General features: G+C 50.5%; 2 protein-coding genes and 1 long non-coding RNA gene across 4 annotated transcripts in view; 1 reads left to right on the plus strand and 2 right to left on the minus strand.

Annotated features, from left to right (window-relative positions):
- LOC135249685 (actin filament-associated protein 1-like 1) overlaps positions 1-1,933 on the minus strand; it is an 18,140-nt gene extending 16,207 nt beyond the window's left edge. The window contains exon 1 of the mRNA XM_064325203.1: positions 1,727-1,933. Within this exon, the coding sequence (XP_064181273.1) occupies positions 1,727-1,760 (34 nt within the window). The 5' untranslated portion in view covers positions 1,761-1,933. The remainder of the gene's footprint in view (positions 1-1,726) is intronic.
- Positions 1,934-12,433: 10,500 nt separating this feature from the next.
- The window catches only part of ablim3 (actin binding LIM protein family, member 3), a 71,812-nt gene continuing 56,943 nt past the window's right edge, over positions 12,434-27,302 (minus strand). The window contains exons 13-22 of one of the 2 annotated variants that reach the window (XM_064325283.1): positions 27,040-27,138; positions 26,017-26,067; positions 20,325-20,456; positions 19,499-19,569; positions 18,551-18,704; positions 17,569-17,598; positions 16,734-16,792; positions 16,484-16,558; positions 15,909-15,983; positions 12,434-15,708 (exon numbers count right to left, since the gene is read on the minus strand). In XM_064325283.1, coding sequence (XP_064181353.1) covers positions 15,595-15,708; positions 15,909-15,983; positions 16,484-16,558; positions 16,734-16,792; positions 17,569-17,598; positions 18,551-18,704; positions 19,499-19,569; positions 20,325-20,456; positions 26,017-26,067; positions 27,040-27,138 — 860 coding nt within the window. In that variant the 3' untranslated portion in view covers positions 12,434-15,594. Of the gene's footprint in view, positions 15,709-15,908; positions 15,984-16,028; positions 16,310-16,483; positions 16,559-16,733; positions 16,793-17,568; positions 17,599-18,550; positions 18,705-19,498; positions 19,570-20,324; positions 20,457-26,016; positions 26,068-26,538; positions 26,647-27,039; positions 27,139-27,302 lie in introns of those variants that run through there. The other variant, XM_064325284.1, reaches the window with a different exon arrangement.
- Positions 15,909-25,791, plus strand: LOC135249761 (uncharacterized). The gene is made up of 3 exons (XR_010328769.1): positions 15,909-15,983; positions 16,484-16,589; positions 25,748-25,791. It is a non-coding gene; the product is annotated as an uncharacterized LOC135249761 (long non-coding RNA).

Here is a 27,302-nt window from a genome sequence, read left to right on the forward strand (position 1 = left end):
GACACAGGCAACACAGCGCAGTCAGGACACAGGCAACACAGCTCACTCAGGACACAGCAACACAGCCACTCAGGACCCCAGGCAACACAGGCAGTCAAACCAGGCAACACAGCGCAGTCAAGACACAGGCAACACAGCGCAGTCAGGACACAGGCAACGCAGCTCACTCAGGACACAGGCAACACAGCTCACTCAGGACACAGGCAACACAGCGAGGTCAGGACACAGGCAATACAGCACAGTCAGGACACAGGCAACACATCTCACTCAGGACACAGGTAACACAGGCAACACAGCGAAGTCAGGTCACTCAGGACATAGGCATTGAAAGCCATGCCTTCCCTAACCCCACTGCATGTGAACAACGCTGAGACTCTACCCCTCCACACGAGGGCTTGCAGCACCTGCCGTCGGACGGCACCCAAGCCAAGCCAGAACAGGGGCCGGTGAGACGCAGGGGAAGGTCAATGGGACCCCAGAGAAGTGTGCACATGGTACGCTCCAATAGCATCACCCATCCCCCCCACACGTGGTACGCTCCAATAGCATCACACCCCCAGGGTGAGGCCGAGGAGGATGCCGAAGGCCACGCAGGTTCACTGGGCCTGGTTTAGGGTCGCAGAGTCTGGTGCAGATCTACTGATCAGCCAAGAGCCCAGAGAGCCAAAACTTACAACCACACTCATCCCCCCACCAACCGCCTCAATCAACATGCACACACACACACACACACACACACACACATATATATATATATATACACACACACACACACACACACACACATATATACACACACACACATATATATATACACACACACACACACACACACACATATATACACACACACACACACATATATATACACACACACACACACACACACACACTACATCGCACCCAGACATACACACACAGACGTATGCACAGACACACTCTTTTGAATTGTGATCTCATTAAAACAGTCCGCTTGCTTCCTAATGCATCACCAGGCACATACATACACACAGCAAAGACCGTCTGAAACTGCTCTGTGTCCACAGCCCTGATCTCCAGAAACATTCGCTTTATTTAAAAGATATTTTAGACGCTTAACACCAGACGCACATAAACCCTGCAGCCAAAACACCATTAACCCAGAACTCAAGCAGTGAACTCTGAGACATTTTCAATCAGCACACGAAAAATAAACAAAGGCAGAGGACTGCATGTTGTTCTTAGATTGCACCTACCGCGGCTGTTTACCACCTCACACGTAGTCGTGAAGTACAAGAGAGAAAAGCCCTCAGCACCTGGTCAGCATTGCAGATCTCTAACTTCACCAGCTGTACCGCAGAAGGACAAAACGCAGCCACACTCAACACCCTCAGCGTCCGCAACGTCCGAGGCGTCAGAGAACGATTTAAACATTAACGCCTTAACAAAGGGAGCGTTCAGTTGATGCAAGACATTGCCAAAAAAACAAACATGACCCTGTCACAACAATTAGTCATTTGGACAGACAGACCAGGAAGTTTTAACAAAAGCCCTCTTGTAAGTTGTGTGGTGTCACCTTCCCTCCAAGCACAGACACCAGCATTAAACGGGAGAATTCGGTTTGGTTAGTTAAAGCCAATCCACACAGTCAACAGACAGCGACATCAAATTCACATGCACCCCCAAAGCCCCCAGAAAATCCCAGCCTGGCACACAAAAGAAAACTGGGGGAATTTTGGTTACCTACCAGTAACAGCTGAGGTGGAAGAGAGAGCCACCATTTTCAGGAGAAAACAAACAGGAGAAAAAAACGTCACGTGTGAGAAAGTATGAAATTCATCTGTAAATGAGTCCAATGTTGTGCTTCTCAGAGGAGAGGAGCCGACACACTGCGGCAGCCTCTGCGTCCTCTCTGAGTGATCACTGCAGTGTGCTCTACCTGTTTACTCTTTCCTCTCCAAGGCTCTCTCTCTCTCTGTCTCAGACACACACACACACACACACACATACGCACACCCACACACAAACACGCCCACACATACACACACACCCACTCACACACGCACACACACACACACATGCACTCACACACACGCACACACATACGCACACCCACCACACAAACACGCCCCACACACACACACACACACACACACTCACTCACACACACACACACCCCCCACACACCCCCTACACACACGCACTCACCCCATTTCATAAGCTCCATTCTATACTCCCCGAGATCTGAGATCTAGCAGCACCTGGAAGAGGCTCTCTGCCAACCCCCCCCCTCCCCAACCTGCCCCCAGCCCAACCCTGGAATCCTCTACCCACCCCCCACCCCCACCCCAAACAGTCCAAAATCCCCTACAGCTTCCATTAACGCTGCCTTTGCAGATTCCGTTTCAACACCACCCCCCCCCGCCCCAATGCCTAACTCACACCTCCAAAACACACACACCACCGCAGCGCACGCGCACGCACACACACACACACCAGACAAGAGGAGAGAGACCTGAATCTGCCTCAACCTGCAAAATGTCCAAATGAAACACATATACTCAACTGTATGGTTACAAAAAAAGGAGAGACGGAGAGAAAGAGAGGGACAGGAAAGAGAGAGAGAGAGAAAATGAGTCTAAGATGCAGTAAGAGAGCAGTTATTTCTGGGATCTGAAAATATCAGCTAAAGAAACAAAACAAAGACTCACTGAAAGGTAAAAGCAGGATGAAGGCCTAAAATGGCTGCAGTTCGCTGAGCCCACAGAAAAGCCCAGAAGCGCTTTGCGCTACCGGAGAGATAAGACTTAATTGAGGAGGAGAGGAATGAAGGGATGAAAGGAGGCAGTGAAACGGCGCCTGGTGCCTCACCCCCCCCCCCTCCCCCCATCCCTCGGGTACTGGTGACTCACACCACGTCCACACACCAGGGAATCTTTCTCTCACAAGATCCCCGACAGTCACCATGACCCCCCAACACATGAACCACCTCAGCGCTTCTGCCATGAAGACCCCATAAAGCACACGGTCTGCACGTCAACCACAAGCAGCACTTCTGATAAAAGCAGCTTCACTTTACCTCCACATCCCTGAATACCCAACAGTACGTAACATAAGCTAGCGTTCATATGATCCAGCACCGCGTATGAGATAAAAGCATAATAAAATAGATAAAATTACAGTAAAATATTGACACAGTTCAACGCAGTGATGACAGACACAGGTAACATGAGCTGACAGGGACCAGAACACATCAGCAGTGGGGCTGAGTTGTCTCTGCTCCAGTGATTCACATCCTGTGTACCTGGAGATCTACCGTCCTGTAGGTTCACACTCCTACCCTAACAAAGCCCACCTCATTCAGCAGCTAGAGCAGGGCTGCCCAACCCTGTACCTGGTTATCTACCATCCTGTAGGTTTTCACTCCAACCCTAACAAAGCACACCTCACTCAACAGCTAGAGATCTCACTGAGCTGCTAATCAGCAGAGTCTGGTGACCCAGATTAGGGCTCGAGTGAAAGCTTGTGGAACGGCAGAGCTCCAGGACCAGGGTGAGGCCCCCCCGATCTGCTCCGTTCCTTCGGGGGGAGTTCAGGGGGTGGAGCTTATTATCCCCGACATGCTCAGACATCGCTTCGCCGCAAGTGGCTGTTTCGGGAGGAACCTGTAACCGCGGCGACAGCGGGTCCACAGGACTGGACACGCCCGACGCCGCTCCCTCACCGGCCTGACGGGGCCTACGCCTCGCTCCCCAAAAACGCCCCCCCCCCCTCCAGCCGGTCCACGGGGGCCCGTCCCGTCGTAAGAGTCTCATTTCTGAGAGAAAGGAGACGATTCTCAGCCCAGTTAACTCCTCTCATTCCTCTCAGATAAGTCTGCCCGGTTACCAGAGTCACGAGAGTCACTCAGTTACACAACTGCTGAGCCACACAGCTGCGCTCCCATAGTAGCGTAGCGTAGCGTTAATGAGTGAGCCGCTAGGAATGACAACAGCATAGCATTCACATGACGCTAATGAGCGTGCCGTTAGCGAGCCGTTAGCTAGCGGTGTTTACAGGGAGCTCATTATTCAGCCCGCTGAGCTGTACTGAGGGCTGGCCACGCCGCCATTTTATAATAAACTGGGTGGAGGTGCTCTCCTGCCGCTGAGGTGAGGAGGCAGGAGAGTTCTAAAGGGCTAGGCCATCGCCATGGCGATGCACACCTGTCTGCTCGTCAGTCAGTCAGCGGAGGACACGGCTGGCCAGGTGTAGTCACACGGTCCCCAACGGCACTTTCAATAACAGTCATTAAACACTTTCCCACAGTTAGTCCTCCAGCCCTCTGTCACCTTCTCCTTTCCCTGCGGAAGAAGGGATCAAACAGAAGGAAAATCCTGACTCAGCAGTTCGGTGAGGATGAGGAAGAGAGGGGAGGAAGCACAAGCGGTATTTGCTTTTCCTAATGTCAGATATGAGCGAAAAGACTGTGCTGTAGTGGAACCAGTCAGATCCAGCACAGCCCCCCCTCCCACACCCCAACACCCCAACACACCCCAACACCTCCTGCTCAGAGCCAGATCTCCCACTTCATACAGGGAGGGGCAGCTGGGACCGAACACCGTGACCTCTGACCTTTCCCGCAGGGCTGTGAGTTCACACAGAACCGCTCGTGCTGGAGTGAGACTGTCTAACATAAACACACACACACACGCATACGCACGCACACACACACGCACACACACACACACACACACACACACACACATGCATACGCACGCACACACACACACACACACACACACACACACAGTACTGGTTATACTCTCATAGTACCTGACCTGATTTATCTTTTGGACTCACTCGTTCATTCCTTTGTGTCAGTCTTACGCGATGATGACAGCAGTGTTCACCAACTCACCCAGAGATCACAGGACAGGTAATCACTCACAGAAAGCCCACACACATGAGTCACTGATAACCTCCATACACCAGAATGTCTTGTCTCTGATTAGTATCTGTGTGAGTGATGTCATAAAGGCAGGGAGAGTGCTATTGGTGGAGAGGGGATATAGATGGGCGACTATAAAAGGACCCCCTTCAGGTGAAACTGAGGCAGAAAGTTATCAGACTGGTCACATCATCACCTGACACGGCCTCAGTGAATCACACATTGTTTACGGAGCCTGGCAGCTATCGGCCAATAGGGAATGCTCGTGGGAGGCGCCCCCATCTGGGCTGCCCGCAGGTGCCTCTGAGACCCATGGCAGATCCGAGGGGGGGGGGGGCATAGTTTAAATTCCTGTGACCCTCCTCCGCAATAAATTCCCCCTCAAATTCCCAACACACCCTGGCAAGCCCATGCACCCCACCAGGAACAGTGAGGGGGGTGGGGGGGGGATGACCTCACTCTCCACTGCGGCAGACGAGACAGGATAGGAGGCTCAGCAATGTGACATCACAGCATCACAGCGTACTTCAGCGCTGGTGTGTATACCTCATTCAAAAGGGCGGCTGACAAGCTGTCAATCGAGTCCGTGCTTCTTGCACTTGCTGTCTCTCTAGGGGCCGCACTCTCCCCCTCTGGGGACTTACTGCACTTTGACCCCTGACCTTCGCACTTGTGTTTGCACTGTGAGGCACTCTGGATTAGAATCTCTCCAAAATGGCAGTAAAGAGTTAGATAATTGGGACTTAAAAAGAAACCGACTTTCTGAAAGTGCTTTAGCAAAGACAGCTACTGTTCTCAGCAAGCAAACATGGGTAAAAGGTCTGACCTGAGACCCAAACACACTCCTGCACCGTTCACTGAAGCCTGCAAACTACATCCAGACCAATCGAGTCCAAGAGTACGCAGGAGCGTGGGTCAGTGGTATGGAACAGCGGCATTGTGGGTAAGAGGATACGTCCCGCAGCTGTGGTTTCCTGTCCGGACCGATGACAGCTTCTATCACCCCGAACGTCTGTTTCCTGTCACACCCCTCCGCGCTCCCCGAAACAGCACGGTCTTTCCCCCGAGCACGGAGTCGGCCCACGCACCCTACCCCCATCTCCCCCCCAATCCCCCCCCCCACCCCCCAGCTCTCAATACAATTCTGTGCTCTGTTCATGCACTCCACTCCTCCCCAGCAGAGTACTGGTTTTGCTTCAACTTTGTGCTGGAGCAGAAACAAGTCAGCAATACAAAACTGCCACAACACAAAAGTTAAACATCACACAAGGTTACACTTCACAAACGCACCAGGCAGGGGTGCACAGGCTAACCGTATCTCCCACAGCCTAAGACTAACCCTAACTCCCAGTCTACTGAGAGTCAAACTTCCACAGTCCTTCTGTATAATCCCATTGCCTGTGGTTTAGTTGTGCAAACAGACCAGCCTAAGGTGGGTGTGTCACACTGGGGAACAAACAGGCACAGGTATTCTCTCTCCTTCAGAGAGGGACGGGGGAGCGTAACACATGAAACATGACCTCATTTACTGTTGATTTATCACCCGTATAACCCAAATCTCATCTGAGCCTGGACCGAGGCTGGGGTGGGGGGCCGGGGGGGGGGGGATGAAAGGCCCCCACACTCCCTTCATTCTGTGTTTGCAGAAACATTTTTCTCGCCCAATTTGTTGCAAATGGACTAAAAATGCACGCATTGTTTTTTCTGAGATTAAAAAAAAATCTTTTCAGCACAGTGCTTGCTAGCTACAGAACTGCGCTTGCATTCATGATGCCTGCATGAACATGCACACACACACACACGCATGCACGCACACACACACACACACACACACGCACGCACACACACACACACACACACACACCACACACACACACAGTTAAACGACACATTGCCACTATGTTCTACACAATGCATATGTTGTTGTAATGACCTCCATGCTAGGCTCCCAGCTCCTGAGATAATGGCCTCACACGCAGCTGCAGCACTCCAGGGTTAACTCCGTAAAGGCTGTGCTGCAACTGCAAGGCATCTGAGAGCTTCAGCAGGCCGACGCCCCTTTCCTGGGGAGGGGTCATCTCTGGCCTCCCTGGATAATTAACCTGCCTCCTCTAACGAGGCCAGAGAGCTCGTTTCCTCGTTTATTCGACCCTGGGGGGGGGGGTCAGAGGAGCCTTTCAGGGGCAGAATTACAGGCCCATACTCCTCCTCACCTGTTTACACATTAGCCAGCTCTGAAGGCCAGCGGCACGCAGTGGGGCACTGGGGCTTTGATGTGCCCCCCCCCCGGCCCCCTCGAGCCCCCCCTCACCCCCCCAGCACTGCAGCCTACAGCCATCAGCCCAAGCAGAACTTCAATCAGCTCTACTTCAAAAGAAGCAGGTCCCCTAGTCTGTGCTCAGCAACTCAAACAAGTTACTTATCACAGAACCACCGTTAAAATGGGGGGGTGGGCTGGAGTTCAGCTGGGGGGGGGGTAATCTGCTGGATCTCTGGGTCGTTCAAACTCTACAGGATTCCTTATGTGTTTCTGGAAGGGAAACTGTAGTTTCATGTAGGTCATGTGACCGCAGTTTTTCCCCCATTGGCTGTTTTGTGACAGTTGGGATGGGCCGGGGGCAGCCGGGGGTGGGACAGTGTGGTACAGTACAGTGCTGTTACTTCAGAGCGCAGAGGGTCAGGGGTCAGGGTTGAGAGGTCACAGCAGAGCTCAAACGTGCAGGGGAATGTCGGTCACGTCTGACCAGTTGCGGTCACTGCCACCGGTCTCATTCCACCCTCCCAAACCGACGTGACCGCGCACAACCCAGGACAAAAGCTCCCCTTTCACTCCCACCAACATTATTCACACCACTATCAGCAAAGCAGTGAGTTCACCCCTCAGCTATGTGTGTGAGAGGAGTTCATTCTTCCCTTCGCTCTATCTCTTTCTTTCTCTCTCTCACTCACTCCCCTCAACCCCTTTTATTCACCCCTTTCTTTCCCCCTCTTTCTCCCTCTCTCTCTCAATCACACCCCTTTTCTCCCTCTCTTTTTATTTTCCCCTTTTCTGTCTTTCTCCCCATCTCTTTCCCTCACTCTCTTTCCTTCCCTCTTCTCTTTACCTCCCTCACTCACACCCCCTTTCCCTCCCTCTCTCTCTCTTTCTGCTGAGGGTGGAATATTCTGGAAGGCCTGCGCTCGGCATTCTGGGTCAGCAGTGAGAGGCTGCTTTGTCCATCGCTGCGCATTCACAGACACGAGCTGACGAGCCACAGAATGGGGGGATTCCCATCAGCACTGGGGCTCAACCCTGACCCCTGACCTCTGACCCCCCCAGACCCGTTAGACTCCGGAGAGAGAGGGAGGGAGGGAGACTCCTCAGCATCCCTGATCCTGCGTACAGCACCCACGCTGAGATTTTGGGGTCCACGCGTTAGCATTCTGGGGTGCACACACTGAGATTTAAATTTTTCAGGTGCATGTGCTCAGACTTTGGGGTGAACACTCAGAGGTTTTGAGGTGCAGATGCGGACATTCTGGGGTGCAGGAGACAGCCACTCCATCCCGGTCACCTGGCAACAGCAGCCGAACACACTGCCGGTACAGTGAGGTAGTCCCATCTCAGCTCTCACTGGTTTTATTGGCCGTGAGAAATGGCCTGTGGTTAAAATCACGGTTATCATTCAGCAAACACGTGAAAAATGTGGGGGGGGGGGGGGTGGCCTGAGTGTGGCGGGTGGTGGGGGGGGTGGTGGCTGCTGAGCGAGCAGCTCTAGCAGGACGCTGTGTGTTCACGGTGTGAAGTGGAGATGAACCGGAGCGAAAAATGCAGGCTTAACACCCGAGAAGCACACGCAGACCTGCTTACATAAACAACCCTGCTGCTGTCTGACCTGTGAGCAAAAACAACAAACAACAGCAGAAACAGCAACAGCAGCATTGGGTGACCCTGAGGGTGTTCCTCTTCCTGTCACCTTTAAACATGGGGGCGGGCGAGGGGGTTGAGGGGGGTCAGGGGCACCCTGCTGCTAAGCAACACCGCTCCCCTGCAGGCTGATGTGTGTAACGCGCGCTGCTCTGCGGTGCTGTGCTGTTTCTGCACACCTTTATTCCCGGCCTGATGAGAGAGGGCCGGTCTGAACACGCAGGCGATGAATACATCAGCTTCACTCTGAGCAAACTATTCCACACCTGGAGCAGTAAAGACTGCACACCCAGGCTGGAATGAGGTATCAGAGGCAGGAGGGTAGATGAGGCAAAATAATGTGTGTGTGTGTGTGTGTGTCTGTGTGTGAGTGAGTGTGTGTGTGTGTGTGTGTGTGTGTGTGTGTGAGAGAGCATGCGTGTATGTGTGTGATGTTTTCAGTTCATTGACTATAATACACCTAACAGCTACACATAGTACAAAGCACAAACTAAAGAGAACCACTGCAGCATGTGTGTATGCTCTCACACAGCAGAGCACAGAGCAGAAACACCGTGCAGAGCAGACAGAACCGAGCTGCAGGTATCAGGCAGTCTTGAGAGAGAGGACAGCACAGCACAGACGCGACCACAACATCTGGACTGGGAATCGCTAATTACACAAGGAACAAAACAATAAATACATCAATACAGCTTAACGTCACACGCACGCAAACGGAGATCCCCCCGCACGGCGCTGTCCTGCTGGTAAAACAATCACACCGTGACCGACGGGAAAAGGAAGGGCCTTCATTAGCTGTGTCTGATTGACAGCTGTTGACAGTGCGTCTGATTGGCCGATTAGGACACAGCAGCCTTTGTCTGTCACCTCGCATTCTCGTGCGACGTCTCTGACCTCACTGTGTAATCTGGGTCGGCTATTTTGACTACAAGGTTCGGCACAGTAGTTCACCAGAAATAGAAACTACATCCTGCTAATTTAACCTTAACAGGAAGTTTAGGAAAACAAGACCAAAAATAACACAAGAATGGGCACGCAGACACAAACTCTGTCTCACTCTCAGACACACACACACGCAGACGCACACACACACTCTGTCTCTTACAGACACACACGTCCCCAGGGACACGTGCGGCTGGGGGTGTTGTTTCCTGGTGTTTGTGCAAACAGAGGGGGGGGGGGGGGGTCAGGATGAACGGCTTCCAGGAAGCTTTCACTCAGAGCCAAAGAGCCGAAGCGACAGAGAGCCACAGGTCCTTCACCTGCCCCGGGGGGTGGGGGGGGGGGGGTAATAAAGAGAGGACAAGATGCAGGTCACACAGAGACACAGAGGCCGGGGATACAGTGAGAGAGAGAGAGAGAGAGAGAGAGAGAGGCAGTGGGAGAGAGAGACAGACAGAGAAGCGGAACGGCAAACTGTACACTTCCAGGCCGACCCACTTCAAACCAGAACAGCAAAATGGCCAGTAACCATGACATTAATCAGCAGAGCCAGAGCTCGGCTATAAAACCCCTCAACTCTCAGTTCAGGCTGGTGATATCTGTGAAACTCAAACGACCCTAATCCAACATTTTATCATGATCAGATTCCCCAGTTCCTTCACACAGGCCAGAGATGCTTTGCTTTTGGAGCAGGTGGGATTCCATCCCCTAGAAAACTTGGACACAGGCGGTGTAATCAGGCCCTGCTTGTTTTCACAGAGTTCAGGAATCACCTCATTGTCTCCCAGACACGGAGCTAAGAAGGGAAAACAGACGCAGGCCCGGCGAAGTCTGCGCCCCGCCAGAGATTAAACACAACCGCCACTGCGCCGTCTTTCCCAAACACGAACATGTGCCAAGACTGCAACTACCAAAACAGCGGCTCTTCCAGGAGATCTTATACCTACAAACGTTTCACCATGGGAGTCTCCTTAGAACTCAGCTCCATATAAAGTCAGGCTTTACTTTTATTATAAACAGGACGGAGAGGAAGAGCCGCGAGCCTTACTGTCAAGCCCTAGAGCCACTGAACACAACCCAACGTTTCGAACGAGACAGCCTCTACCGCAGACTATTGCCGTGTGATTATTTATTTTACAGGTGTATTCTTTCTCCGACTATACATAATAAACTTGAAAGTCTGGATCAACTTGGGCAGATTTGCAGGGTTTGAACTGCAGCAGCTGCGACTCGGCTATGACAGGGAGAGAAGACCATAGCAAACAGCAATCGCGTAACGATCTGTTAAACTGAAACGGCTGCACGTAACGGCCTCTTTATAGGGCTGTAACAGGTTTAAAAAGCGAGGCAGAGAACGGAATCCGTTTTTCAAAACCAGAGCAACTGTGAGACCCAAGCGTGAATACGATAACGCCCTAGCAAAGCCAGTACTGTCCGCGAATCCTTTACACTTCAGTTCCAAGCGAGATAAACGCTGCATTGTTCCGCGCTTTACAGAAGAATGCTTCATAACACGAGTCCGTATTGACATACAGTGGAACTCCCTTCATACTGAGTTGAATACAAGCGGACGAACACAAACCCACAACGCAATGAACTCTTGTCCGCTTGCACTCCCACGCAAAGGCCAAACTGACCGCACGTTTCTAGACTGTGCATGTAGCAAACATGCTGTAGGCTACCACAGAAACACAAATATACACGCACGAACGCGCTCATTCTCAGTTGCACAAACACAGAAGTTGTTTTATTTTTATTCTTTAGTTTATTGCGACAGCAATTGCACAACTACAAAATGAAACAGCACAACTTTGCCCCGATTCAATTATGTACATTCCACGCAAACCGCGGTGATACGCAACTCCACATGGGAGCAGCCTAGTTCACTGTACTGCGCGTCGTTCAGGGAATTTGGCAACATGAACACAAGAACGCGAGCCAGTCGCAACTGTACCCTACATTCCTGGCGCACGTGCTGTGGACCTAGGTGCACCTGAGATGCAACCGCTTGCAATTAAGACCAGTTGCGAAATAATTTGCTCTGTTTGCCATATTCAGCGCCTGTGTTGTCGTACAATAACGGGAATTACAGAGAGCTGTGCGGACACTCCTGGGGATAACCAAGCCACCTTTCTGCTTCTTGCTTGCCACCGTGCTGCCTGCTGAGCTCTTTCTGAAGACAAACTCCACTTTTTTTGTTGAACAGACGGCCGCATTATTATTAAAGCGCATTATTATCTGCATGTAAGCAAAACAAACATTTACAGACGCTCAAATTAAAGTCTTTTTTTCAATCGCGCAAACGTCATCACGCGCGAAAAGTGGGGATACGTACAGTTAACGCTGCTCGTCTCCATGCCGGTGAGTTGCTCGGTGAAGTCCCGGGTTTCCTTAATTGAACAGTTTCCCCAACTTTCAGCCGGCAGCGCAGGACCCACTGTGGCCCCGTGTGTGGAGTACAGCACACCGTCACGTACAGTTGATTAAGGCAGACTCTCTCAATGAAGTTCTGCGGAGGCGCTGTTTCCTTCGCCGCGGTCACTGGGTCCTAGCGCTCGTGCTGAAAAAAAATTCGTTCGTTGCAAAACTTGCTCCAGTGGCCTAATTCCAATTTGGGACATTACCGTCGCTGGTTTCACGAGCAAACATTTACTTTAAATAAATGTAAAACAAGATTTAAAGTAGAATAAGGTGAAAAATGAAACCATTTATTTTAAATTGATGAATATGTAACGTAAGTATATGAATATTTATTATGCATTTGTAATAATTAACAAAAGATAATTATACAAACAAATTAAAAACAAATTAAGGCAATTTTTGAAATACAGTATCAGGCCACACATCCCAAACCATACACAACAAAGCAGTTTTATTTAAATATAAGATATACATAATTTATTGGTACAGAACTGACCAATAAATAAAGTATAGCTAGGCTGTATACAGTTACAAAGGAAAAAATGTACAATTAAAAAATACTGCTATTTTTTAAATCCCCTGCTATTTAAAAGTGTTCAATAAGTAAATTATTTAGTAAACAGGTGTACAACTCTCGGCATGTCGCCTGTAAGTACTGAAATAATCCTTAAATGCAGGTCATGTACTACATATACATTACACCCTGACGCCCCAATATCGTGGAGTGTCCTGTAACTCTTCATATGCGGCACTGCATGACGGAATGAATGGGTGAATAAGTGGATGAATAATATTCATGTAAACTATTCCACTGGGTACAAATGCTCAGCAGCCTTGTCTTTTAAGACAATGACTGAATATCTCTTAACTCAGTCGTCTCAAACTCGTTGCCATGGAGGGCCGTGTGTATGCAGGTGTTCCTTCCAACCAATTAATGCTGCCTTAATTGAGTCCAATTACTCATTCAGCCATATGCATTTAACTGCATTGAAGCACAGAATATAAGCAAGTTTTTATTTGGACAATGCGGGTCACCATAGACGTCGGGTCACCACTATGTGCAAACCTGCATCCCTAATTCAGCAAATAATTGAACAAATTATATAGTCAAGATCTGAGGCTGGAATAAAAACCAGCATACACACGGCCCTCTATGGCACTGAGTTTGAGACCACTGCCTTAAATCAAAACTGTAACGAGCGTTACCTGAGCTTCCACAGTTCTGAGTTACTGAGAAGCTACGTGTGGTGCGCGACTTTGCACTTTCATTAAAACCACTTCATTATGCCGACTCTCCCAGCGCTCAGTGTCCCATTCTTCTTACTCGGGTATTTATCAGCGACCTTCAGTGAGACAGCAGACCATAATGAGCACGGAGTCCAGCTTAGCCGCATTCCATCAGAGTAAATGGTAAGTAAAAAAAAAAAAGCCAATGTAAAATAATGAGTCAAAATTACTGATTGAATCCCATTGATATTAATCACAGTATCTTATAGTGGACTAATAAAATACAACAGAATAGATCACACAGCAAAAAAAAAAAAAAAAAACGAAGCCATTAGATGTGCGGTATTGAGTGTCACAGTCATGTAAAGCGGTGTGGAACCCAATCGTGTTGATTTTCCATAAGTGTGTAGACAGCGCTGCGGAGGAATCTGAACCTGGTCCAGCGGCTCCCAGCCTCAGTCCTGGGGGCCCACTCTGTACGCTGGCTTTCGCTCCAACCACAACTGCAATCCCAGAATTTTAACAAGTGGTTATTTTTTCTCAATCAGGTGCTTTTTATGTTTAGAGGCATAATTTACCCTCTTCAGCCACATTGGGTCAGAAATAGCCAGGCATGCCATGCGGAATAAAAGTCCCATATTCACATTGTGCTTATTGTGCTATATTGCAAACGTAAGACCTTTAAACTTTTTAAAGGATGAAATTAAAGATTGAGGTGATAATGAAGTATTCAAAGATGAGACAAATGATAACAAGCTAAACTTACATTGTGTTAAGAAGTTTAAGGGAAAAATTATGAAAAAACTTAAACACACCTGTTCAACAACCTAATTGGGAGCCTATTGATATACCCCAGTCTTTAATTGGGTCAGGTAAACAATTCTGTTACTTGTTTTTATGTAACTGTTTGCAATTTAGCACAATAAGAACATACTATTTTTATTCTCCATGGCATGCATAGCTATTTCTGATACAACGTGGCTTAAAATGGTAAATGATCCTTCTAAACATGCAAAGCACCTAACTAAGAAAAAAAAGAACAGCTTGTTAAAATTCTTGGATTGCATAGACAGTTGTCCCTCAGGACCAAGGTTGGGAACCACTTATCTAGCCTAAAATATAAGACAGTACTCTACGGTTTCATAAAATCCCCAAATCCACCACACCCTTCTTCCCATGAAGTCAACACACAACTATAATTCCATAGTTCAAACAATACACGCAACTTGCTTTTTGTGTGAGTTTTCTTTTCCAATATTCAATAAAAAAAGTTTGATAAACGCAGTAGAAAAAATAAAAATACACTTGGTAACAGCTTTTACATCTCAGCAGTCAGCTCTATCATGAGTACATTTGAATTATTTCTTGATGTCTCTCAACTGAAAATACATTCTGTAGCGATAGCTAGTCTTCGAAAAAGGAGAGAAAATTAATTGATGATCGAAGGTAAGGAGAAGAACAAAAAAAAGTCTTGCGCTATAGCCAGATTAACCATCGGCAGTTTAAAAACATGCGGAGATCCGGGTATTAGTATCCCTTTGGTTTGCCTCCTCACTAAATTGATGTAAATTCCAACGATCCTGCACACAGCCTCTTAGAAATATCTGAGTACAATAACTCTTGTTTGTATTAGCTTTCTTTAACTGTAATATATATGTATTCTCTTATCAGTGGATAAGTAGCCCAATCCCTGTAAAACACGCATAAATGATGATTAATAAATAAAAATGATGAGTGAAAGCATTCTGAGAAATATGCTAGTTTTCCACACGTTTCGACCATTTTCTTTCTACAAATGAAAACTACGCTGTTTCTGTCTCTTAGCATCCTGTTAAAGTGTTGGATATGCGTCAACATTCTCGTCAGTTTGCTGGTGCGCGCGCACAACTCGAACGTAAGGCAAAGCCTGACCAGCGACGGCCCGATAAGACCATCACAGCAGAGCAGCGTGCCCGCGGCCGCCATCGTCTCCCGAACGAATGAAATCTCAACTCAAATCGATTCAACATACGCAGCTTTACGCACTTGCAAAAAAACCGCCTTGATAAGTCAGTGTTCCAACTCTCTGTAAACCGCGCGCGTGTGGTCGCTTCTCCGTGTTCGGACTCCCTCTCTGTGGTGACGCCAGCGCGGTTCCGGTTCTCTGGGACTGAACGGCCGGCTCGGTTTCTCTCGGCGTGATCCGCCGTTAAAACAGCCTTGCTTGTTTCTTTAGCTCGTTTCTCTTCCACAACGCCAGCCGGTCAAACTCCGCCATCGTCATCCCGAACACCTGGTAGAACTCCTCGGGCGACAAATGACGCTGCCGAGTGGACACATACAGAACAAGAGGAAAAACATTATTATTATTATTATTATTATTATTAATAATAAGACTAGTAGTAGAATATAATCGGGCCTAACTGGGATTCCATGCCAGTGGTGCCTGATTTAGATGTTAGTTCCTGACTGATGTAAAAATCTTAGAATACAGGCAATCTCAGTTAATTCATGATGACTCACCTCTAACCTGGCTCTGTCTACATCCTTTGGCAGCCTGTTGCGCCCCCTTGTGGTCACGACCAAGGCTTCATACGGGTAAATCTGTAGGACGGGTGGATAAGGTCAATGAGAGATGGAATCCTCAAACACACTGTGTTTTGATGTTTTTAAATAGCTATACATAGAACAAACAAGCATGTACACACACACACACACATACCAAACACAAATACATATACACAAAACAAAACATCATTTGGCACACCCACAGAACTGTTGGACACGCCCACATAGCTGTTGGACACACCCACAGAGCTTAGCCTCAGAACTCCAGTCCCCTCCCCTCCCCTCCCCACCTCAGACTTTCAGATCTCGCATTTCAGAATGAAGAATGTCTTCCTCACAGACTCTCACCTTGTATTCTGCAGAGAGAGAGAGAGGGAGGGAGGGAAAGAGAGAGAGAATAAGATGACAAAAGACACGATTTCTGTATTCTTCAGAAAAAACTAGACACATAGTATTTTTGCTTTAATGCAGGTCTATAATGTCTCACTGCTCTGATTCGCTCTGCTGTTCACCTTTGACCTCTGATTCAGGAGAAGCCTCTCACCTCTGATGCCCCAGTTCACCGCGTTGCTGCTGTCGTACTGGAAGTAATCGGCACTTTGGGGCTGAGGGACAAACACAGGGAAGAGATTACAGGTGAGGAGAGGCAGGGAGCGGCACTGTGGAGCAAGTGTGCAAAAACAGGCCCTTATTTTGTACTGTGTCACTGTGTTTGGACCCCTACTCGGATGCTGTCTCTGACCCCCAGACCCCGCCCCCTCTCAGACCCCGCCCCCTCACCCTGTGTAGCCCGTTCCTGCCGTATCCTGGAAGGGAAGCTGATTTGGAAATGTAGGAGTCTGGAAAAAAAATAAAACGTTAAGTGCCAGGCAAGGCATTGTGGGTACCCAGCGTCCCGTGTGTGTGTAAAAGCTGCTTCAGTGCCGTTTCGGTGTCAGCATGCAGTGACATTTACCAGCAGCAGGGGGCGCTGCATGCATGCAGAACAGAGCCCTGTGGCTCAAACCACATCTTCTGTCATTTCATACTGAGCAGCAGCTTCATTCATTAATGTTCATTCATCATTGCTGCCTTTAATGTGCAACCTCGCCCTCACCCCCTGCACCCCCCATATTCCCCCGATACATCGGCCCACCCAGGCCACAACATCAAATGTGCCCTCATTTCTTCTGACTGCATCTGTTAAATCCCCCCATCGACACCCCCGAGAATTTGTCTGGGTTTTTAAAATAAATTTGCTCTAAAAAACAGGACCCAGTGCCTAATCTCAGGATGCTGGGAGGCTGCTCTTTAGCGGATGGCTTTCCCACTCCCTGTTCCAAAGCGCACGATGACGGCGGCGCAGCACGCAGGCTAACTCAGCGGCGGAGTCTTTAGCAACGTAGCGCTACAGCGCCAAAGCCGCACGGCACAGGAGGCACGCGGGGTGGGCACGCGGGGGGGCACGCAGGGCACAGGGGCACGCGGGGTGGGCACGCGGGGGGGGGCACACAGGGGGGCACACGGTAAACATCCCAGGAGGTTTTGCTTGTGTCTATGTCCATCTGTGCTCAGGATGAGGCGCACGTGCCTCCCTCTGGGGGGCTGGTGGGACGTCCCGCATGAAGCTACTCACCACTGTCAGCACTGTAATGTGACCTTGGAGCTGAGAGAGAGAGAGAGAGAGAGAGCCCGTCAGGCTAACAAACACATCCACTAACAAAAGACCCACTAATAGCATGCCAGATAACAGGATTCCTGCTACCAGCAGGCTCCCCAACGACGCACATGCTAACAGCACACCTGCTAACAGCACACCCGCTAATAGCACACCCGCTAACAGCACACCCGCTAACAGCAGGCTCGCTAACAGCACACCTGCTAACAGCACACCTGCTAACCCGCTAACAGCAGGCCCGCTAACAGCACACCCGCTAACCCGCTAACAGCACACCCACTAACAGCAGGCCCGCTAACAGCACACCCGCTAACCTGCTAACAGCACACCCACTAACAGCAGGCCCGCTAACAGCACACCTGCTAACAGCACACCTGCTAACAGCACACCTGCTAACCCGCTAACAGCACACCCACTAACAGCAGGCCCGCTAACAGCACACCCGCTAACAGCAGGCCCGCTAACAGCACACCCGCTAACATCAGGCCCGCTAACAGCACACCTGCTAACCCGCTAACAGCAGGCCCGCTAACAGAGGCAGCGTACACTCAGGATTATTTACACCCCTGCGGGGGAGCTGGAGATGATCTCAGCTGTAATAGTTATCACACAGGGTGCACAGACAGCCCATAAATCTGCGTTTATGACACTGCTCCCACCACAGCACCACTCCACCAGCTCACTTACAGCACGGAAATTTCCACAGAGCAGAGGCACAGTGGAGTGGCCTCACCTATACACCTGTATGTGCGTGTGTGTGTGTGTGTGTGTGTGTGACAGACATACAGACATCACTACTGTAGATTCTGTATGAATAGTAGCAGTGATAGATGTGTTATTATGACATCACTGCGCTAGATATGAACATTAGCAATGAGAGGTATCATTATGACATCACTGCTGTAGATATAAACAGTAGCAATGAGAGAAGTGTCCTTACAGCCGTTGACGGTGTTATTGTAGCTCATGCTGTGTAGCGCCTCCTTGCTGCCGCTGCGGGAATTGCGAGCGCTGGCCCAGGGGTCGTTGTCATAGGAACCAGACCTGGCCTTCATCTCCTCCTTTAGGATCATCCGCCCAATCCCACTCTGGATCTGAGGAGAGAGAGAGAGGGAGAGAGAGGAGAGAGAGAGAGAGAGAGAGAGAGGACAGATGGTTAATTTAGAGACAGATTTCGTACGCCACAGAACAAATGGCTGCCACTGAGTACACACACAGATCAGCAAGAAGAGGAAGGGTACATTTCTGTGTGTGTGTGTGTGTGTGTGTGTGTGTGTGTATGATGTATGTGTACTTGTGTTTCAACTATTGGCAGAGTAGTAGAATGATGTCATTACCCCCATCCAGGACGAGAGGGAATGTAATGACCAATGGCCACAAAGAACCCTAGTGAAGCTTGGTCCAATCAGAAACCACAGAACAAAAAATCCCATTTCTGTTGGGAAAACACTATCCCCATGGCCAGTTGTCATGGCGACAAGCTAGAAGCAGAAATAAACTGGGGGGGGGGCTCTTTACAACTGATGTTAAAAATATGGTGGTTTTCGGGCAACTGTGTGCCGTCTGATTTTAAGATGCCCGGAGGAATATGTGTCTGTGCATCATTACTCAAAGGCAGCTTTCTGTTGGGACTGGGGGGTTCTGGGTAATGTGCCCAGCCCCGCACATATAACTCCGCTCTCTCTGATCTCCCTCTTCAGCTGAGCAGAACACAGGCAAATCATCTACCTGTGGGCCAGATTCATATTCATAAAACATTCATCAAAAAAGACCCACACATCTTGCATTAGAGATAGCTGTAAGTACTGTATATTGACAGATGCACGTGAGATGAGGGAGGCAGAGAGAGACAGAGAGAGAGAGAGAGAGAACAGGTTTAGCCCCTTACTCTGTGAAGACTGTGATTCCAGCCGTCCTCCTCTCCTCCTGACGAGAAACGCCTCCGCGGTGTGCGAGAGCCTGCAGACAGACAGACAGACAGGCAGACGGACAGAGAGACAGACAGGCAGGCAGGCAGACAGACAGGCAGAGAGAGGGAGAATCAGTCAAACACCAAACAGAAATGATGGCCCTAACTCCAACCCTAACCCTAACCCTAACCCTTACAGACTCCTGAGCTGTGATGATTCTGGTGCTACAGGAAGCTAAAGCTGACCACAGCCTCCTCTGGCCCAACCCCCACTGGCCCTGGCAGCTTTCTCCCCTCTGTCTGACACTGCAGCCGGTGTGAGATTAGGCCCAGACGCAGGTGTGAGATTAGGCCCAGACGCAGGTGTGAGATTAGGCCCAGACGCAGGTGTGAGATTAGGCCCAGACGCAGGTGTGAGATTAGGCCCAGACGCAGGGTGTAGATTAGAGGGGCAGGGTTAGAGGCAGGTGTGAGGTGGGGGATTAGGGAGGGCAGGGTAGGTTAGGGGGCAGGTTAGGGTTTGAGGTTAGGGAGGGGCAGGGTAGGGTTAGGGCAGGTGTGAGGTTAGGGAGGGCAGGGTTAGGGTTAGGGCAGGTGTGAGGTTAGGGAGGGGCAGGGTGAGGGTTAGGGCAGATGTGAGGTTAGGGAGGGGCAGGGTTAGGGTTAGGGCAGGTGTGAGGTTAGGGAGGGGCAGGGTTAGGGTTAGGGCAGGTGTGAGGTTAGGGAGGGGCAGGGTTAGGGTTAGGGCAGGTGTGAGGTTAGGGAGGGACAGGGTTAGGGTTAGGGCAGGTGTAAATCTCCTCACCTTTGGGCGAGCTGGCGTAGTGGTAGTACTCGGTCTCAGAGTGCTGGTAGGGCTCAGGAGAGTAGGCTGCTGGGAACTTGGAGGACTCAACGATGTCCTCGCTGGTCTTGCTTTTGCTGGCTGAGGAGTTATCTGTTGGGAGAGAGGCCACTGATGAAGGAGTTACCCCCCCAGTGCCACAGATACCCCCGCCCCCCCCAGGTCCCCAGCAGAACCGCACTCACAGGAACGGATGGCGACTGAAAGAGAAAAGCAGAAATTAATCTGGGAGCAGGAGAGCGAGAGAAAGAGCCTCTGTCCCTGAGCGTTTCCTCATCTGCTCCGCACTCGTGAAACCATCAGATCATAAATCATATTCTACGACAAAAATCCAGGGTGCGGCACTCGGACCATTTAAAAGATTATTCTCTGCTCAGTGAGCGTTCTCGTTAGTGCTCTAACAGTGCTTCAGCAGAGCGCTCTAACAGTGCTTCAGCAGAGCGCTCTAACAGTGCTTCAGCAGAGCGCTCTAACAGTGCTTCAGCAGAGCGCTCTAATAGTGCTTCAGCAGAGCGCTCTAACAGTGCTTCAGCAGAGCGCTCTAACAGTGCTTCAGCAGAGCGCTCTAACAGTGCTTCAGCAGAGCGCTCTAACAGTGCTTCAGCAGAGCGCTCTAACAGTCTCAGCAGAGCGCTCTAACAGTGCTTCAGCAGAGCGCTCTAACAGTGCTTCAGCAGAGCGCTCTAACAGTGCTTCAGCAGAGCGCTCTAATAGTGCTTCAGCAGAGCGCTCTAACAGTGCTTCAGCAGAGCGCTCTAACAGTGCTTCAGCAGAGCGCTCTAACAGTGCTTCAGCAGAGCGCTCTAACAGGTCGCAGAGCGCCTACTAACAAAGGTGCTTCAGCAGAGCGCTCTAACAGTGCTTCAGCAGAGCGCTCTAACAGTGCTTCAGCAGAGCGCTCTAACAGTGCTTCAGCAGAGCGCTCTAACAGTGCTTCAGCAGAGCGCTCTAACAGTGCTTCAGCAGAGCGCTCTAACAGTGCTTCAGCAGAGCGCTCTAACTAGTGCTTCAGCAGAGCGCTCTAAAGTGCTTCAGCAGAGGCTCTAACAGTGCTTCAGCAGAGCGCTCTAACAGTGCTTCAGCAGAGCGCTCTAACAGTGCTTCAGCAGAGCGCTCTAACAGTGCTTCAGCAGAGTGCTCTAACAGTGCTTCAGCAGAGCGCTCTAACAGTGCTTCAGCAGAGCGCTCTAACAGTGCTTCAGCAGAGCGCTCTAACAGTGCTTCAGCAGAGCGCTCTAACAGTGCTTCAGCAGAGCGCTGTAACAGTGCTTCAGCAGAGCGCTGTAACAGTGCTTCAGCAGAGCGCTCTAACAGTGCTTCAGCAGAGCGCTCTAACAGTGCTTCAGCAGAGCGCTGTAACAGTGCTTCAGCAGAGCGCTCTAACAGTGCTTCAGCTGAGCGCTGTAACAGTGCTTCAGCTGAGCGCTGTAACAGTGCTTCAGCAGAGCGCTCTAACAGTGCTTCAGCAGAGCGCTCTAACAGTGCTTCAGCAGAGCGCTCTAACAGTGCTTCAGCTGAGCGCTCTAACAGTGCTTCAGCAGAGCGCTCTAACAGTGCTTCAGCAGAGCGCTCTAACAGTGCTTCAGCAGAGCGCTGTAACAGTGCTTCAGCAGAGCGCTCTAATAGTGCTTCAGCTGAGCGCTCTAACAGTACTTCAGCTGAGCGCTGTAACAGTGCTTCAGCAGAGCGCTCTAACAGTGCTTCAGCTGAGCGCTCTAACAGTGCTTCAGCAGAGCGCTCTAATAGTGCTTCAGCTGAGCGCTCTAACAGTACTTCAGCTGAGCGCTGTAACAGTGCTTCAGCAGAGCGCTCTAACAGTGCTTCAGCTGAGCGCTCTAACAGTGCTTCAGCAGAGCGCTCTAACAGTGCTTCAGCAGAGCGCTCTAACAGTGCTTCAGCTGAGCGCTCTAACAGTGCTTCAGCAGAGCGCTCTAACAGTGCTTCAGCTGAGCGCTCTAACAGTGCTTCAGCAGAGCGCTGTAACAGTGCTTCAGCAGAGCGCTCTAACAGTGCTTCAGCAGAGCGCTCTAACAGTGCTTCAGCAGAGCGCTCTAATAGTGCTTCAGCAGAGTGCTCTAACAGTGCTTCAGCAGAGCGCTCTAACAGTGCTTCAGCAGAGCGCTCTAACAGTGCTTCAGCAGAGCGCTCTAACAGTGCTTCAGCAGAGCGCTCTAACAGTGCTTCAGCAGAGCGCTCTAACAGTGCTTCAGCAGAGCGCTTTAACAGTGCTTCAGCAGAGCGCTCTAACAGTGCTTCAGCAGAGCGCTCTAACAGTGCTTCAGCAGAGCGCTGTAATAGTGCTTCAGCAGAGCGCTCTAACAGTGCTTCAGCAGAGCGCTCTAACAGTGCTTCAGCAGAGCGCTTTAACAGTGCTTCAGCAGAGCGCTCTAACAGTGCTTCAGCTGAGCGCTGTAACAGTGCTTCAGCAGAGCGCTCTAATAGTGCTTCAGCTGAGCGCTCTAACAGTGCTTCAGCTGAGCGCTGTAACAGTGCTTCAGCAGAGCGCTCTAACAGTGCTTCAGCTGAGCCTCTAACCAGCTCAGCAGAGCGCTCCAACAGTGCTTCAGCAGAAGCGCCTAACAGTGCTTCAGCTGAGCGTCTAACAGTGCTTCAGCAGAGCGCCTAACAGCTTCACTGAGCGCTAACAGTGTCAGCAGAGCGCTGTAACAGTGCTTCAGCAGAGCGCTCTAACAGTCTTCAGCAGAGCGCTCTACAGTGACTCAGCAGAGCGCTCTAATAGTGCTTCAGCAAGTGTCAACAGTGCTTCAGCAGAGCGCCAACAGTGCTCAGCAGAGCGCTTAAAGCTTCAGCAGAGCGCTCTAACAGTGCTTCAGCAGAGCCTCTAACAGTGCTTCAGCAGAGCGCTCTAACAGTGCTTCAGCAGAGCGCTTAACAGTGCTTCAGCAGAGCGCTCTAACAGTGCTTCAGCAGAGCGCTCTAACAGTGCTTCAGCAGAGCGCTCTAACAGTGCTTCAGCAGAGCGCTGTAACAGTGCTTCAGCAGAGTGCTCTAACAGTGCTTCAGCAGAGCGCTGTAACAGTGCTTCAGCAGAGCGCTCTAACAGTGCTTCAGCAGAGCGCTGTAACAGTGCTTCAGCAGAGCGCTCTAACAGTGCTTCAGCAGAGCGCTCTAACAGTGCTTCAGCAGAGCGCTGTAACAGTGCTTCAGCAGAGCGCTGTAACAGTGCTTCAGCAGAGCGCTCTAACAGTGCTTCAGCAGAGCGCTCTAACAGTGCTTCAGCAGAGCGCTCTAATAGTGCTTCAGCAGAGCGCTCTAACAGTGCTTCAGCAGAGCGCTCTAATAGTGCTTCAGCAGAGCGCTCTAATAGTGCTTCAGCAGAGCGCTCTAACAGTGCTTCAGCAGAGCGCTGTAATAGTGCTTCAGCAGAGCGCTCTAACAGTGCTTCAGCAGAGCACTCTAACAGTGCTTCAGCAGAGCGCTCTAATAGTGCTTCAGCAGAGCGCTCTAATAGTGCTTCAGCAGAGCGCTCTAACAGTGCTTCAGCGCTCTAACAGTGCTTCAGCAGAGTGCTCTAATAGTGCTTCAGCAGAGCGCTCTAACAGTGCTTCAGCAGAGCGCTCTGACTAAGGTGGGAAGGCAAAGTTGTGTTATTCAGCAGTCCAGAGGTTTTTCCTCTCCTTTCCGGCATCTCTTCTCCTGCAGCCCCTCCCACTCACACAGAGCACGTTACAGCTCCGCAGAGCATGAGAACAAATACGGGCACTCCGTCCTGTCATGAGGTCAAAGGGCACACCTGCACACGAATGGACTCCACAGGTTTACTTTAGTAATGTTTGTACACCTGTCTTTATTTCCGCAGTTAGGATAAGAACAGCTATGAGACACGTGTGTATCTGCGTGTCCGTGTCCGTGTGTGTGTGTGTGTGTGGATATGTGCCCGTGTGTGTGTGCGTATGGGCTTTTTGTGCATGCCGTCCAGAGGGTTGAATGACAAATGCACAGACAGATAGACGGACAGACAGACAGACAGACAGACGGACGTGGGGTGCGGAGAGGTACTTACAGAGTGAACAGTTGACCAGGGAAAGTACAGCAGTGGAGAGAAATTTAAGTGTAAAAATAAGCGAAAGAAAAAAAGGGAAAGGGAAGATCATCAGTAGGCAGACAGGAGAAAGGGTACGCACAGACACAGGTGAGCTACCAACATGGAGGACCCCCTCGTTTCCCCCTAAAAGCATTCTGAGTCTCTGCATATCAAACCCAGAGTCAAACACAGACTCAGGAGCAGCTCATTATGGTGTCTCGGTAGAGTAGCACAGCTCCTGTTTCTGAGCATAGCAGAACAGAGCAGAGCTTTCAGGCCGTTAGCCGTTAGCCGTTAGCCTGGCTGGGTGCTTCCTCCACGCTGGTAGCGGCTGTAAGACTGTAAGGCTCTGAGCTGTACATCACAGGCCTGTGGTCCCGCGCAGGAGAGATTAACCCAATAAAAACGCAGCGGACTTCCTTATTTATCACCCATTCCTCATCTTCAGCGCGCGGACGGGATGAGAAAGGACCGCAGCACGTCGTGAATGTAAGGACATTATGGCTACGCTAGCGATCGATAGGGCCCCGGGGGGGGGGGGGGGGGACGGGGACCGGCGGGGTCGTGCTGAAGGATAATGCCTCTCCACGGTTTAGAGGGAGTCAGCAGTACTGGAGCACCAATGTCGGGGGGGGGGGGTGAATTTGTCACAGCCCGTTTGAGTCCTCTGTGCAGGCCTGGCCTCTGTGCCACCAGGGAATCAGAAACTGGGATTTCCTGGGTCACAAGAAGTGCGTGGAACCGTGTGGAAGCTTGTGTGTGTGCGTGTTCACCTTCAGCCCTGAACCCCCCCCCCCTCTTACAGGGACCACAGACCAATAATGCACAGCAACACAAGAGGACCAGAGTTACACATACACACACAAGCATGCACACACACACACTCACAGTGACATGCAGTTCACAGATAAAAGATGCACTGGAGCCTTTTCCGCTCTACTAGCTGAGTGTACTGGGAGGATGTGCATCACACAGAAAGCACTGGTACAACAGGAAGAGGAGAAAGATGTTTTAACACAATCTGCCTGATATGTCACAGGAGAAAAAGCACTGTGCATCTTTACCCACTGTCACTAACGCACACACAGACTGTCACTACATGAAAGGTGGTAAAAAGCTCTAAGATACGTAAGATCTGCAGGGGCTGTACTGTGCTGCAAACTCACACACTCTGACACTTTGTCAGATTCCAGATTCCACTTCTACAGATTCTACTGGACTAGTCGGAGTCCAAAAAATAACACGTCTCGGGAGTTGCTCGTGTGACACCCCTTTTGAAAAGGCGTGACTAGGCTGGCAGCGCTCAGCGGAGATTATATAAACACACTGCTGTTTCCAGCACAGGAGGAAGAGGCTGAGAGGAAGAGGAGTGGGACAGCTCAGGGATGTTCAGATCCTTCCATTAAACCCGAGAGGAGAGGCGAGCTCAGCAACATCATCGGAGATTTTACTCCCCACAGTGCAACGGGGCACATCGAAACAAGCTCCCTCACGCTCCCTCACAGAGAAACAAGACCCCCAGAATAACCCGATGGGCAGAGGGACACGGACGGGACGGGACGGGTGGGGGCGCAGGGTCGAGGGGGAGCGGTGTCGGCCACACTGTACCATGCCGCTTATAGATGGGGGGTCTCCTGTAGATGTTGGGGTCCCCTGTGGCTGAGAAGAGAAAGAGAGAGCAATGATGAAACAGAGGAAGGAAAGGCGGAGGAAGAGGAGGAGGAGGAAGAGCTGGATTTGTGATGAGGAGCAGACGCTTCGCACTTCCTCCCTAGTGAAAGTAATCTTGCACACAAGACGGAGGTGCACACAACACAGGCCGAAACTTCATCTGAACAGCAATATCCACAGACTCCCATATCGCACATCACAGAGCATGAGCTGCATATCTGAACAGCACAGACACCCACATATCACACCATGAGCTACATGCAAACTCTAATGCTTTCAAATACAATTTGCAATGTGTTCATGAAAACATCTTAAGCACTTGGTAGTTTTATAAAAATTTCCAAACTAATATACCATGTTGCTTTATAACAAAAAAACGTTTCTGGCCAGTGACCAGAAACTGGAATAAGATGGTTAACTTATAGCATCAATTATAACACCTTCTATGACGTTTGTCACCTGATATCCACTTCCTGTTTGGTCCTTCACAATAATGTTTGGTGAGCTGTCGATCATCACAATGACCACAGTCAGACAGGAAGTCCACGTAATCGCCTGATGATGTAACTGGATGATGAAATCAAAGCTGAAATGTAGACCTCTGTGATACCTCTGCTACACACTTACAGTCCATAAGACAGGAGCCAATGGGAACGCAAGGCACACACTTGCAGGAGAATCACACCCGATCAAAGAGCAGAGAAGCAATGATGTCACAAAGACAGCGGTCGACCATGACTACCAGTTGGCACGGCAACACAACACACAAGCAGCCAAAGAAAGAGGGAAATGGCCACAGCCAATGATGCAGGGCTAACAGATGGCATGCAAATGAGGAGGGGGAAAGGGTGGTGAGGGGAGGAGCTGTTTGGTCAGAGCTTCCCACAGGAGAGAGACTCCTCCCACAGTGGGGCAGAGGGGAGGGTGGGTGGGCAGTTGATGATGAAAGCGAAGGCCTACCTGGCACATGGAAATGTTTGGGGACCTGGAACGAGGTCGGAGTGCCACACCGAGCGTCCAGCTGACCATAATAAGGAGAGCTCCTCCCACTCTCTGAGCCTGCAGCCCCGCCCCCGGCCAATGACAGCAACAGAACAACAGCATGAGTGACAGCTTGCTCCGCCCCCGACCCGCCCTCCGGTCCCAACCCCCGGCCAATGACAGCAACAGAACAACAGCATGAGTGACAGCTTGGTCCACCCCCTGCCCTGCTCCCGCCCAAG

This window comes from Anguilla rostrata, chromosome 3 (genome assembly GCF_018555375.3).
Source record: "Anguilla rostrata isolate EN2019 chromosome 3, ASM1855537v3, whole genome shotgun sequence".
Classification (NCBI taxonomy): domain Eukaryota; kingdom Metazoa; phylum Chordata; class Actinopteri; order Anguilliformes; family Anguillidae; genus Anguilla; species Anguilla rostrata.